Here is a 16116-nt window from a genome sequence, read left to right as displayed (position 1 = left end):
TTACTCCGTACTTTACAATTCTCTCTGCCTACTGTTGGTAATTTGCTACTCTTCATTATTTGCTTCTCTAATTATCTCACATTTTTTCCCCTAATTACTCTCAGCTCAAAACTCTATGCCTTAGAGATTATAGTAGTACTGTAGTAGCATTTTAGTAATAGTTGAGATTTAAACTTAATTTGAATTTATCTTTTCAAATACGTTGTTCCATGAATGTCTAATTTAATTTAAATGATAGTACAATTTTAATTAATATTGTACTTAAAATAGGGCACGACTTCTCGGATCTGATGCATCACAATAGTGAATAGTGATATGGAGGTTTCATGACATGCATGAGATCTTATATATGAATATATGATATCTCAATGCGTTAATCAATGATCTTTTGTTTGGACATATGTATTATATTTCTCCGTTTCAGTTAAAATACTTTTATTTTCACGTTTATGGACTTATCAATTCATATTTTCAATCAATATCTGGTCTTCATAACTTATATATATTCGTGTAACTTATAAACCTAATTTTAATATTCGATTCTTGTCATGTAAGTAGAGTTGAAGACTCATCCATATAATAGTAGGATGTGACAAATGGACTGTTCAAATTGGGTACAAATTGATCTAAATCACATAATACGATTGTCAATTAATATTACTACGTATTAAAATTATTTTATTTTTCCAATTGGGTTGAGTCTGTTAAACCCAACTTAGTCAATGTATTTATATTAGGCACAAGATTGAGTTTGATTAGGTTGGATCGATCAGTTTTGTCAAGCTACAAGCTTGAAAGACATAATTATGTACACAAAAATACGGAGTAACAAGAAATTTAGTACACCCCTCGCTACCTGTAACGCCTGTATGATAGTTGTAATGCCTTTAACTAACAAAGCGTACTGTTATACTATTCTACGTAGTTTTATGTAAACACCACAAAAAGTCCCTCATAATTAGCTGACCTCTTCTCTAATTATATATTATTGATTTAATTAGTTATAATTATAACCAATGACTTCTCCGAAAATAAATGAAATTAAAAAGATGGAATATTTTGATGTGCACAAATTGATCTAATATATAGATCAATTAATTTTAATATATAGATCAAATAAATTTGTAATTGAGTTGACCACACAATTGCCAAACCCAAAATACAGCTTTGATGTATGTTTGGTGGAGTTTTCTGACCAGACCATGTTATCCTATGATTCGTATGTGTAGGAGTTATTATTGCTTACAAGTATGATTATTTCGAAACAAATTTTTATTTTTTTTTAATTTTTTAATTTTTTTTAGGAAAATCCGAGCTAATGCATTAATCAATCAATGGACAATTTGTCCGAGAGTATATAAGGGGAGATCATTACAAGGAAATGATTCACCCAAATCTGTTCAACACCGAATGGCATTAGCTTAGCAAGATTGTTATTAGAATAATTTACTCTAAGCTAGTCAAACAATGCAAGATTGTTATTAGAATAATTTAACTAAATTTTAAGTTATTGTATTAGTTATCAAAACCTAAATACATACTCTAATTAATTCGTATCAATAGTATTATTTACTTCATTTTGTATCAATAGTAACATATAGAATATTAAATTTTAAAATACATTAATTAAGGGATTTTCAAATGTATTAGGTGAACACAAAATTATTCAAAAGGTGACTTGTGTATTATAGAGAGATTGATCATCATTTAAAACATTGATATTCACGAGACAATTTCAAACATCGTCATATGAGCAGGTCATGAACCAATAGTGGCTAGTCAATTTAATTTCATCACTTTGACATATATCGTGATAAAACCATCAAGAGATGTTTTATTTAATTATTTATGAATGTTGAAGTTATGGATTGCGAGTATATGCTATATAGGTCTACTTCTTGCACATTTAAAAAGTAATTATATAGGCTAACTTGGTCATTTTGTATACTAGGCTAATAATCTAAGCTAATTCTAGGTTGAATTTGTACCAACTACCTAGTTCGTTACTTCCTTGGTCAGATAATCAGCTGGTTTACTTCGGAATAAAACTTGTAAGCAGTTGGTTCGAACTAAGGGCCTATTCTGATTTATTAAACTGAACTGAATTGAACTAATTGAAGCTGAACTGAACTAAATATTTTATGAGAGAAGGAAATTAAGAACTGAACTGAACTGAACTTATTGGAGCTGAACTAAAATGAACTGAAAATAAGCTGAAGAGAACAGGGCCTAAGTTAACTATTTCTATTTTATTGGTCTAATGTTTTATTATTCAAATATGGTATAATTCTACTTATATCTTTACGGAACTTAATACTTCGTACAGAGTATCCACTATATAGGATTCAATCATAAATAATTACGGGGTATTAATGTATGAGTCACAAATTTATTTTAAACTATCTTCTAATAATTAGATTGAAGATTGAAAGACAACATTAATATGATGGAGATCTAAAGCTATATACTATATACATATAATATAACAAAGAGCGGCGAATATATAATGGTGACAATTTAACTCAGGGTCTGTTCTCTTCAGCTTATTTTCAGTCCATTTCAGTTCAGCTTCAATAAGTTCAGTTCACTTCTTAATTTCTTTCTCTCATAAAATATTCAGTTCAGTTCAGCTCCAATAAGTTTAGTTCAGTTCGGCACAATTCAATCAATCAAAACAGGCCCTCAATATCATAAATGACCCACAACCACGTCCGACTTAAATCATGTAATTTAATAAGGCAGAATATTTTCTACAAAAAAGTGACAAGATTTTTTGGAAATACATGCTGAAATACATTTCAAAGTTTCAAACCTTGATTAATCACCTCAAATTAAATTCAACCTTAGAATTTTCCTCTAAATCAAGCTGTCGGAATATTATTAATTTTTAACTTTATGCGTTATATTCACCAACTAGAAAGTGCAAAAATGAACATGTATTAAGGAGACACAAGAACCTTTACAATGAAGCTTAACATTAAAGCAATTTCCACCGCTATATGCCCATTCACCACCACCCACAACCTTTTTTGTCCCATAGTCTTGGGCTATTCAAACTAGGGGTGAGCATGGGACGGGTACCCGTACCGTTAGTACTAACGGTTCGGGTACCCGATAACCAAAATCACTAAAAGTGATACCCATAACCGGAACCGATAAGTTCGGGTACCCGGACTTCGGGTACCCGGATTTTCGGATCGGTTATCGGGTATCCAATAAGATATCCAATAATGATAATTATACTTAATTACGTAGTTATTATGAAATAATTTACAACTAATTAACAACAATACCATATGATCTTGACTAAATTATTAATAATATTACTAATCATTGATATAATAAAGTGATTATGAAGTAAAGTAAAAATTTAGATTTATATTAATAGATTTAAGTAGGGAAAAAAAGCAAAAAAAAATGCTTATCGGATCGGATCGGGTAACCGTTAATTTTAAAATGATACCCATAACCATACCCGATAACAAATTATCGGAACGGGTACCCGAACCGTTATGGTTATTGGATCGGGTACCCTAATTTTCGGAACGGTTACGGATCGGTTTTTCGGGTTTTCGGTTTTTCGGGTAGTTTTGCTCAGCCCTAATTCAAACACACTCTTATATTGTATAGTAATTCATATTATTATTATACTATTAACCCCATAAATATATAGAGTCCAATAAATTAAATTTATTCGAGTTTTAATTAGAAACTAAGGGGGTGTTTGGTTCACATAATTAAGATATAAGGCATTGCTTATGTTTGTTTTATGATTTTAAGAGTTTCAAACCCATACCTCAAACCCTCAAAGTATGAGGTTTAGAAACCTTGGGGGGATGGGTTTGGCTCATTCCCATACTTTTAGGTATCAAATAAAAGAAAAAAAAAGTTGTATTCCATAATCATACCAAAAATATGGTATTAAGAATCAAGTTCCAAACCCATATCACTATGGTTTCATTCCTGATTCCCACCCCATACCAGTTTGCGAACCAAACGCCCCCTCAAATGGAGTGATCGATATAGTATAACAAAGTAGTTTTACAAAAGCTATCTATCAACGAAGATGTTAAATGTATAATGCTAATTTTTTAATGGTAAGGAGAAAAACTTAGACCAAATCTTAATCCTTATGGTTTTTTGGGTTCACTATTTACGGGTCAGATACTTTGAAAATGAGTGGGAAGTAGGGGTGTTTAAAAAAATCCGATCCGAAATTCGGTGATGTGATCCGAAATTTCAGATATCCGATCCAATTTTAATTTTTTGGATATTTCGGATCGGAAATCCAAAAAAAATTCGGGTTTTCGCCTTTTCGGATTGGATACGGATCGAATTTTATTCGAAAATTTTAACTACCCGATCCGAAAATTCGGTGATCCGATTCGAAAACCCTTTCGGATCGGATTTGAATAGCATTTTCTTTGATTCAAAATTTTCGGATCAGATCGGATTGGATATCCGAAAGTGAACAGCCCTAGTGGGAAGGATAAGGGACTCCGACCTCAATAATCAGGGGAGGTTTTCATTCATTGGGGCTGGTAGGGGTCTGATCTCCGTAATTATTTTATGAGTTAATGGACATAAGTCATAAGGAATATATAGTCAATATTGATACAAAATGTTATTGTTTAGATATATACAATTTCAAACTTACAACTAAAGATTAAATTTTAAAGTCTAGTCCTTCAAAGTACTCAAAGTGTCTCTAGTGAGAATTGAATTCAAGGTATAATTTTTTTCATTAAACCAAATTTAACTTGATAAATATAAATTACTACTCTATTAAACATTTCAAATTATCAACGAAGAAAACAAAAATCATCCATTGTATAATTTTTTAAAAATACAGTCTCAAATAAACGAAGGACATGTTTCAATTTACTGAAAACTACTAAACTGAAGTGAGCTGAAATGAATTGTTTATGAGAAAAATTGTTTATGAGAGAAAGAATAAACTAAACTGAATTCAAATTAAGCTGAACAAAACATGTCCTAAATCTATCATCATATCATTGTGTTCTATATCCTAGTATATATTCTAAGATTACTGCGAGTATCATTTCAATTTATTTATTTTTTTTAATTTGAAAGATATCACTATAATGTTTATATTAATATTCGATATATATGTACGTATGGGTTGTATTGTATAAAAAACTTTTGACTTAAATAATTAATGTATTACAACTCAACAACAAATCACACTACCACTTGGCCACTCAACTCAGATTTGCTTCCCTCAATCTTCCATCCAATTTCACATCAAAAATTCTTGGTACCTATTTTTTATTTATTTATTTATTTATTTTTTTGAGACATTGGTACCTATTTTCAAAACATGAAGAATTCTACAAACCACATTTTACAATCATTTTTTTTGTTTTTATTTTTGAAAAAGGATAATATTCACATTTTCTCTTTTTAAATAAATGTTCATACACATAACTTTAAATTAGCTTCTTTGGTCCCCGTTATTTTTATTTATTTATTTATTTTGGTACAAATTTGGTCCCTTTAGTTTACTTTATTAAAGCACACTAGCATCATTGACAAAAAAAAAAAAAAAAAAAAAAAAAAAAAAAAAAATGCTGTTTCTCTATCAACAAAACCCTAAAATAGCGGCTAAACAAGATTCTTTAAACATTATGATGATGATATGGTCAAGTGCAGTATTTTAATTTCAATCAACTATAATCTATTTCTATGATCTTCTTGAATCACTTAATATAAAATTTCAAGTGTCCAAATAATAAAGACGATCTCTCAAAAAATAATAATAATAATAATAATAATAATAAAAACGAGATTAAATCGTAAAATGACATTTATACTATGTCTAGACTAATGTCTTTTAGTTACTTAACCCTTTGTTTTAGAAATAAATTAGTTATGTTTTCGATTCAGGTGGTTTTTTTTTTTTTTTTTTGACAGGAAGCAGGCCATTTTATTAAGCATTAGGAAGGGCTAAATCAGCCATTACAAAATCATGAAGTTCACTAGGATACTCCTCCAACCAAACTCTAAGTGAAGAAAACTTAATACTAAGCTTTGCTAAGGAATGTGCAGCACGATTACCATCCCTTTTCACAAAAGCAAAAGAGCAGGACTGGCAGCAACTTGCAAGCTGAAGAATATCTTTTACAATCGAGCCAAACACAGTCAAGTCCACCCTATTCTTGCACAAACTATGATGAAGCTTAAGGTTATCAGTCTCCAAGCAAACCTTCAAGAAACCAGCTTCCACAGCAACATTCAGGGCATGTCTCAAAGCCATAGCCTCCACAACAGCAACATCAAAGCTGCCAGCAACCATCAGACAAGTTGCAGCAACCACATCACCCACATGATCACGCATAACAGCACCAAAACCCACCCTATTAGACTCAAAGATAGCAGCGTCAGAATTCACCTTTATGATGCCACTGGAAGGAGGTTTCCAATGACAAGCCAAGGTAGCAGAAGGAGGGTTACAGCACATCTGTTCTCTAGCATTTTCGAACTCACCAACTATGCTTACTGCCTTGTGAAGAACATCATCCATCCTCTTCTCTTTACCTTCAAAAACCCAAGAGTTCCTACGAATCCAAATCCCCCAAAGCATGCTCCAGAAGATGTTCCACCACGAAGAGTCTTTGAACATCGCTCGCACATTACAGCACCACTCAGTAAAGTTATTGCCATAAAATTTCAGCACATCAAGCCTCAAAGGGGACATATACCACAGCAGCCTAGCTTCCTCACAGAAAACTAGCAAATGCAAAATAGACTCCTGCGAATCACCACACATAGGACACAAAGAGTCAACAGCCATACCCCTAGCGAGGAGGGTAGCACGGGCAGCAACAGCACCTTTCACCACTCTCCAGCAGAAATTTTTTATTTTCGGGGGTAGATCAGCATTCCATATACAATTCCAATCAAAAGCACTAGAAGCACCAGACGAGGAAGCTTTAGCACGAGCCTGTTCCATACTAAGCATAATATAAGCCGACTTGACAGTAAATCTACCATCTTTCGACCAATGCCATGACCAAGAATCCTGTCTATCAAAAATCGGGATCGGAATGTTACAAATTTCCTTCACCTCAAAAGGCAGAAAATTAGCATTTAAAGTGTGCAGATTCCAGCTTCCATTATCAATCAAATCACAGACATAGGCAGGGGTGTCTTCACTCGGGCCACGGCTACTCATCACACAAAAATTAGGGAGGTTGGATACCCATGGATCCTTCCAAATATCAATCGACATACCATTCCCCACAATCTTCTTCATACCTTTTAACAACACATCACGCTCACCCATAATCGACCTCCAAGTATAGCTAGAATGAGAGGCAAGTTTAGCATCCATGAAAGAAGTATTCGGGAAGTACTTTCCTTTAAGCACCTTGGCCATCAAAGAATCCTCATGAGTGAGTATGCGCCAGGCCTGTTTTGCAAGTAAGGCTCTATTAAAGTTTCTCATGTTTCGAAAGCCAAGGCCTCCTTGTTTCTTAGGGACATACAACTTTTCCCACGCCACCCAACTCATCTTCCTCTCTTCCCCCTTTTGACCCCAAAAGAAATTACGACACAATTTCTCAATCTCACTAAGAATACTCCCCGGGATGGAGAAACATTGCATGGAAAAAGTAGGGATCGCTTGGGCTATTGACTTTATCAAAACTTCCCTCCCCGCTTGGGATAAATATTTTTCTTTCCAACCTTTCACTTTTTTCCAGATCCGATCCTGAATATTTTGGAAAACCTGTTTTTTAGAACTACCAATGTAAGTTGGTAATCCTAAATAATTTTCATGACCCTCAACAGCCTTAAAAGATAACTTCATCTGAAGAATGTTTTTCCGTTCTTGATCAATGTTTCGGCTAAAGGATACCTCGGATTTATCCATATTCAGTTTCTGACCAGAAGCAATTTCATAGGTTGAAAGAATTCCCAACACCTTCTCCACCTCTTCTTCGTTTGCCCGAACAAATAAGAGACTATCATCCGCAAAAAAAAGATGAGATGTCGGAGAAACATTCCGACCAATTTTAACACCATGGATGAGTCTCCTATTTTCAGCATCTCTAATTAAAGCAGACAAACCCTCCGCACACAAGATAAACAGGAAAGGAGACAACGGATCCCCTTGTCTAAGCCCCCGGCTAGGCTTAAAACATTTCGAAGGTTGCCCATTCACAAGGACATCAAAAGACGCTGTAGTCACACAATTCATAACCAGAGTCACGTATCTTGCAGGCAAACCCAATTTCAGCATTATTTTCTCCAAAAAACACCACTCAACCCGATCATAAGCCTTGCTCATATCGAGTTTCAACCCCAAATACCCTTTTTTCCTTTTTTCTTCTTCCGAAGGTAGTGAAAGCACTCATAAGCAACCAACACATTATCTGTGATTAATCGACCCGGAACAAAGCCACTCTGGGATTCATGAATAATTGAGGGGAGTACTACTTTTAGCCTATTAGCAAGTACTTTGGTGACAATTTTATACAGCACATTACACAAACTAATAGGTCTATAATCAACAGGAGACTCACACATTTTTTTTTTCGGAATAAGCACTATATGAGTCTGATTAATGGAACCTATGTCACCATTATTATTAAGAATATCAAGTACTTTCCCAACAACATCAACACCAACAATATCCCAGAACTTTTGAAAAAATATAGCTGACATACCATCGGGGCCAGGGGCTTTCGTAGGGTGCATTTGAAAAAGGGCTTCTCGAACTTCATCGGCCGTGAAAGGGGAAGCCAATGTAGCACTTTGACTTGCAGTAACTTTCTCCTCCACTTTATCAATGACGGGATCAACCTCAATGTGGCTATTTGAAGCGAAAAGGTCGGTGAAAAAGTCAACAAAAACAACTGAAATTTGTTCCTCTTCGACGAAGGTACTGCCAGCAGCATTTGTAATTTTATTGATGTTGTTTCTATCAGCTCTTTGCTTGGCCTTAGTGTGGAAAAAGGATGTATTATTATCCCCATTTTTTAACCACTCTTGACGACTCCTTTGTTTCCAATACAACTCCTCACGCCTCTCCAATTCATCCATGCGATCATCAAGCACACGCATTTGAGCAATAACCTCCTCCGATTGGGTCTCACTCATAAGACTCTCCATTTTTGCTCTACAATCTTTCAACTCTCTCACAAAATCCCCAAATTTCTCCCTACTCCAAGCGCTCAAATTTGCCGAGGTAAAGGCAATTTTTGAGCAAATATCCCCTCCTCTATCCCACGCACTAGCCACAATGTCAGCGCAATTTTCATCCCTCAACCACATCTCCTCAAAACGATATAGTCTCACTTTCTTCTTCTTCTTGTTCGGAGTATTCAAGGCATCCTTCACACATAATAAAATCGGGAGATGATCAGAACGCCTCTTGGAAAGATGCGTTACAAAGGAGCCCGGGAAAGCCTCTTTCCAAGCATGGTTGGCTAAGTATCGATCAAGCCGTTCTTGCACATTCTCAATCCCACCTCTATTATTAGTCCAAGTGAAATTATGACCAATATAGCCCAAATCAAGCAACTGGCAGAATTGCACCGCATCACGGAGAATATCGGCTTCCTCATTATTGAAATCCCTTCCACCTTGTTTTTCACACGAAAGGAGCATCAGATTGAAATCACCTCCAACAAGCCAAGGTTCAGCAACCGCACTCATCAAACTCTTCAAAAGCCCTCCAGTTTTATGTTTATTTTCATCTTCTGGAAAACCATAAATGCCCGTAAACCTCCATCCACCATGTACAGCCGAGCTTATCCACGCATCTATATGATTTTGGGAAAAAGATTTGATACATACATCCAAATTATTTTTCCACAGTAGAGCAAGGCCCCCACTTCTTTTCCTCCCTTCACCTTTACATTCCACTATAAAAGTAGCACTAAAATTCAGCTTATTTTTTATTTTTTCAAGTTCATGCTTTTTCAAACGAGTCTCGGAAAGAAACACCAACTGGGGGCTCTCAAGAAACACAATACGTTTCAGCGCACTAACTGCAGAGGTGCTCCCCAAGCCTCTACAGTTCCAAGAAAGGATGTAACTCATTGGCCACCGAGAGCCCATTGTGTGGGGCTCGCCACATTGTCAGAGTTCGAAATTGCAGCTCTCTTACTGCCTTTAGCAATATCATCATCAAGCACTAAACCATCCTCACTAAAATCTTGATCACGGGACCTTCTCTTTTCCCCTGCTATCTTCACATTCCCCTCCATACTATGATCCCCCTCCCTTGCATTTCTTTTCCACCCCTTCCTTGTACAACTCTTCCCACTACCCCTTTCCTCTCTTTCTGTAATTTTATCATCAGTTAATCCAGCCATATTACCACTACTAAAAATAAAAGGCTCATCAGAAGGCTGCTGCAGAGGAAGTTTATTTATAGTGTCATTATTGTTCAACTCCACTTCTCCAAGTTTGTCAACAACCTGACGGATTTGAGTTTTGGGCACATGAGACACAGAAGATTGCTTAGGTTTGGTGATGAATAAAGGTTTAGCACAGCTGGGTCCCTCACTTTTCCCATCATCCCTCTTATACACTGTATTATACTTCCAAGGTGAGGCCTTCATCCATGCACCATAGTGTACTACTGGGTCCTCAATCTCTCTACATTCTTCACAATCCTTCACTCCATGTCCAATTTTACCACAATAAAAACAGAAAATAGGGGGTTTTTCATATTTTACCTCAAAGCTTTCTTCAATGCCCCCCCTCAATTTCAATCTGACAGATTTCACCAATGGCTTTCGAACATCAACCATAACACGCAGCCTAATTGATTTGTCAATCCCAACCTGAGCAGCGTTATCCATCTTGACAAAAGTACCTAATTTGTTCCCAATCTTCTCGACATTACTTATGTTTAAACGCCCTTTGAGTGGAAGGTTATAAACCCTAACCCACATGGGTAAAAGATGAAGTTGAGTCTCCGAGGGTTTGATCGAATCATCCGTTTCGCCAAGGATCAAAGCGTGTCTGTCAAAATGCCAGGGCTGTTCTTCCAGGACCTTATACTTGTCTCTCCAATGGTGAAATTGGAACATATACATGTTTTTTCCGATGTTCGAAATTTCCACACCATGCTTAGGTTGCCATACTTCTTTCATGGTTGCTATAAAAGCATTAACATTCACACTACGGTTAGTCCAGATTCTCCCAACCAGCGCAAGTTCAATTCGGGCTTCTTCATCGTCTTCACCATTATCCTCCCACTCAATTACCTCTTCTGTTATTTTTCTATTCGATACAGAGTCAATAACCTCCTCATCATTATTCAGACCAATCAACGAAAGATTATTGTCTTGAGATGCCATAATCAACGAAACAGAAAACAAAAACAACGAAAAAGAGAAACAAAACTCGATTGAAATCGAGAAAAACCTTACAAAAAGGAAACCCTAGTCAAGCACTAGAACAAAACCCTCCCAAGGAAGACCTAGAGGGAACGAGGGGCGGCTTTGAGGAGGGATGATTCAGGTGGTTAAGATGTAAAACAAATATAAGTCATATAACCTTATTATTATGAAAGTTTATAAATTTAAGTTTAATGATTAATAAAAACCAAAATAAGTATGTAAGTGCGATAATGCTCTCTCCACTTTCATATGCCCAAAATAATTATTAAAAAAAAAAATGAATTAGCTTTTAACCTTAGATTAGTGTCGGTGATCTAATAAGACAGTCTAAGTTTGACTTATTCGGCAAACACATCTACCAAATGGCAATCAATAATTTGATCAAACAACCAGTTATCTTCACTAATTTAGTCCACTACTAATCACTCAAAAAGCTGCCACTATGTTTACCAATCATGATAAAAAGAATGGACACTTTTGGAAAGCCCAAAATTTTGATAGATAAAGGAGTGAAGAGTAACAAAACTATGAGTAAATATCGCTTTATAATTGTGATATGCTTAAAATTAACAACTTACAAAGATATTATGAAGTGTTCAAAGATTTGTAAACTCATGTTTCACGAGGCAGGGCAACTAATAAGCTTGATTTTAATTGAGTCGTGATACACAATTATGAATCTAGACTTCTTCGAAAGCACTAGATACTCGATAATCAATAAAGATCTAGTTATTTAAGTCAAGTACGAGCATAATAATAGAAGAGTGCATATGTTATTTACTACAACGAGTAAAAAAAGTAGAAATGACCATAACTTGTTATAAAAAAATAAGAGAAAAGATGGTTGATGTCATAGTTGTTCTTTCATTTCTGTTATAATTCCAAATTGACTTTGACATACAATCAAATACTTTTGGTTTATCATCTACTCCACTTTTGAAGTAGATCATTCCCCAACAAGATCATCTAGGCTTTACAATATTTTTCTTTCTTTTTTTTTTTGGTTGGATCCAAATTTCATTATTACCTCTCCATGATCTACACTTATCAATCTCCCTCCTTCCTTTTTTCCTATAATAATAATAGTAATAATCTTATATAATATGAACACTTAAAAGTTTCTATATCTATAGTACAACATCATCCATCCCCTTAAGCAATTAAATAAAAAATCTAAATGAATTAAAAAGAGAGGTGCCCATGTTCTTTGTTATGAACTATTCGGGCGTATAACCAAGATGAACGTCTTAGATTGATTACTCGGCTTCAGAGGGAGTATCCTTTTTTACCTTCGGTTGGACACCATAATAACTAACGTACCACTTTACAAACTTCCTAAGCCCGGTAGCCAAGTCCGTGGTGGGCTTGTACGCGAAATCCTTACGTGCCAAGGTAACATTAGCATGTGTGAAGGGCACATCTCCATTTCTTGGCATTGTAATTACATGTTTTTTAGCCTTCACATTCAATAACCCTTCCAAGATAGAAACTAGTCTCCCAACCCCAACAGGGCTAGTATTACCCAAATTGTACACCCTCAATTGAGCCGGCCCTCGCTTCTTGCCACCACTCCCGGTACTCTTCTCCGCCGTGTCTAGCGCCCCGACACAACCCTTCACGATGTCATCGACATACGTGAAGTCACGTGCCACCTCGGTCCCATCATGGGTCTTGTAAATATTAATGGGCTTCCCTTGCAAAATGTCCTTGGTGAAGAAAAAGTAGGCCATATCCGGTCGGCCCCACGGCCCATACACAGTAAAAAACCTAAGCCCAGTAAGAGAAAGCCCATAGATGTGGTTATAAGTATGGGCTATTTCCTCCCCAGCCTTTTTAGTAGCAGCATAGAGGCTAGCCGGTTGGTCGGTCCGGTCCATTTCCGAGAACGGATTATCCTTATTAAGTCCATAAACAGAACTCGAGGAGGCCCAAACAATCGCGGGTTGTGGGACCGCGGCCTTAGCCACCTCTAAGAGGTTAATAAAGCCAGCAATGTTGGATTGTACATAAGATTGAGGGTTCTTCATAGCGTAACGCACCCCGGCTTGAGCCGCAAGATGTAGCACATGGGTAAATGGGACTATATCAAACAACTTGTTCAACATTGGGGTGTCATTTAGATCTGCTTCCACTATAAAGATTTGGTTCCTACATAAAATATTCAAAAATATATTAATTTAATCAGGAAATAATATTATTGGTCCCTCACAATAAATATATAGTAATAATAACAAATCATTTACAGCATATATCTTTCTTAATGCTTAGAATTTGGATTACATGGGTGAATGGTTTAATCTGAATTAAAAATAATATTGGAGTATAAGTAAAATCAGTAATTATTTTGTCTAATAAGTTTTAAACAAGTTACAATTGAGTATACCACTAATCCAATATTGAAAGAAATGAAATTTAACAATACTATCAATATAATTAATTATAATACTTAATCAATTGCCTCTAATCAAGTTCTTATAGATCTTTGTTATTCACATTAAAATTACCATTTACTCCCTTCTTCAAAAATGAAGATAGATCCTACTTTGACTTTTTTTTACCGAGAACGATCACCATCAAAGTAGGAACAATATATAGAGACGGAGTAATTATCTTTTGTAAATCAATCAATTTGCTATTAATTCTAGGCAAAGAAAAAAAAAAGAATAGAATAAAATATCAAGTAAAGAGTATCAAATATTCTTGTTATATTATGCTAGTAGAATAAAGTGCAAAAAAATAAAAAAATAAATAAAAAAGCATGTTGACATGTTGTAAAGTTGGGTGTGAAATGAATGGATGTATTATTACCTTGACAATAACTTCTGCCTTGCCCGTTTAAGTGATGGGTCATAGTAGCTGTTAAAATTGTCGAGTCCCAATACTCCGTCGCCCCTTTTTCTGAGGGCGAGGGAGCAATGGGTGCCGACAAAACCCGCGGCGCCCGTAACGAGTATTGAAAATCCGTTAGGGCGCCGCGGGGTTGAGGACTGGCGCACCTGTTTCTCCCAGGCTGCGCCAGTCCCGTAAAATCCCGACGAGAAGAATCGGCTCGTCGTGTGGATTGACGCATTCTGCGAGTCACCGCCGCCGCCGCCGATAGGGTAGTTGAGGGTGAAGAAGAATACGAGGAGGAGCGCCACGAGGAGGGTTACTCGGAATAGGAGCTTCGACGAGGCGGCTAATAGCTTAGTGTTGTTCACGCGCCGTAGGTAGCTGTTGTACCTTTCTAGCTTTGTGCTCTTGCTAAGGTCTGGAGAAAACGCCATATTGTATTATGTGTGGAAAGATAATGTTTAATTTGTTACTTTGTAAATGATTTTTGAGAGATGTGAGAAAATAAAATGATCAATTTTTATTTTTGGTTTTATACTTAAAAAAAATTAAAAATTAAATAAAGGGCTCAGTATTTGACGAGGGAATGGAGAATCATTTAGCCCTGAAGAATGAATGAGAAGAATGGATGAGAAATATAAAGGAGAGAAGGGAAGAAAGAGAAAATTATTTTTAAAAAATAAATGTAATTAATATTAATATCAATATTTAAAAAAAAAAAAAAAGGAGAGAGAAATAAGGGGGTTGGGTTGGGTGGAGACCACTAAATGCAAACTATGGTGTGTGCTTTTATGCTTTTATTAATAATTAATTAAAATGGCTTTTATTAAAAATAAAAACCAACAAATTGTTAAGATAGGTATAGAAATTTTAGCATATGTTAATAAGAGTCTTGAAGATCGATTGATTTTAAGTAGTTTGATGATTTGAGGAGTAAATGAAGGAGTGTAACACTTAACTAACTATTATCTAGGTTACACTGTTAATTTTCTGCTCCCTCCGTCTCCGAAAGAATGACCCTTTTGAATTGATTTTGCGGGTATTAAGAAAATTAAATAAAAAGAAGTAAAAGTATATATTGGAAAAATAAATTTATATGGATTTTGTAAAAGAGTAGAGAGCGAAAGTATTAAAAATATATGAAAAAACAAAATTTTATATGGAAGCTAATTTTGCATAAATATTATTGTAAATTGTTGGGTATTTTAATGCAAATAAAATTAGGCCAATAGGGTCGAACTTTTGGGGACAGAGGGAGTATAAAAATCTAGTTATCTCATTTAAATGTAGAAAATATTTGCTCACTAAGGGCCTATTCAATTCACTTCAGCTTAATTTCAGTTCAGTTCAGTTCAGCTCCTAATTTTCCTCTCTCATAAAATATTCATTTCAGCTTAGTTTAGTTCAGCTCCATCAGTTCAGTTCAGTTCAACTCTTAATTTTCCTCTCTCATAAAATATTCATTTCAGCTTAATTCAGTTCAGTTCAGCTTAATTCGGCTCTAATCAATTTAGTTCAGTTTAGTTTAGTTTAGTTTAGTTTAGCTCCAATCAGTTCACTTCAGCTCGATTCAGTAAATCTGAACAAACCCTTATTATTACGACGTACTCTATATGTATCTTTTACTCTTATATTTAGGTAAGAGTACTTTTTTTTTTTTTTTGGTAAAAAGTGATTTATGTACTAAATTAAATAACATATCATAATAATAAATTAATAATTAGTCTTTAATAGAGAATTGTAATTAATATCTTCAATTTTGTAAAAATCTGCTGTATATTTTGTTTATAAATTTGTTTACTCTACACTTATTTCACTCGTATTCCACTACTTTTTCACCAACAAAATATTTAAAGGAAATGGTCCACAATCATTTATAGGCTTTTAGCATATATAGGCAATCTAT

The 16116-nt window shown here is 35.1% G+C and overlaps 1 protein-coding gene across 1 annotated transcript; it reads right to left on the bottom strand.

Moving 5' to 3' along the window:
- Positions 1–12222: 12222 nt before the first annotated feature.
- LOC145583386 (UDP-glucuronate 4-epimerase 6-like) lies at positions 12223–14854 on the bottom strand. The gene is made up of 2 exons (XM_081640629.1): positions 14187–14854; positions 12223–13526 (listed from the first exon to the last, which is right to left on the bottom strand). The coding sequence occupies exons 1-2, from the start codon at positions 14642–14644 to the stop codon at positions 12635–12637; spliced, it is 1350 nt and encodes a 449-aa protein (XP_081496755.1). The 5' UTR covers positions 14645–14854; the 3' UTR covers positions 12223–12634.
- Between the last annotated feature and the right edge of the window lie 1262 nt (positions 14855–16116).

This window comes from Chenopodium album, chromosome 15, assembly GCF_948465745.1.
Source record: "Chenopodium album chromosome 15, dcCheAlbu1.1, whole genome shotgun sequence".
NCBI classification, from domain to species: domain Eukaryota; kingdom Viridiplantae; phylum Streptophyta; class Magnoliopsida; order Caryophyllales; family Amaranthaceae; genus Chenopodium; species Chenopodium album.
The sequence above is the reverse complement of the archived record's forward strand: the minus strand, read 5'-3'. Positions and strand labels throughout refer to the sequence as shown.

What these genes read in the sequence shown, in the direction of transcription:
- LOC145583386 (XM_081640629.1), bottom strand. Translation starts at nt 14,644, where the DNA reads ATGGCGTTTTCTCCAGACCTTAGCAAGAGCACAAAGCTAGAAAGGTAC. An exon ending in AGGCAGAAGTTATTGTCAAG is followed by an intron (nt 13,527 to 14,186) that starts GTAATAATACAT and finishes TATTTTATGTAG; the next exon opens with GAACCAAATCTTTATAGTGG.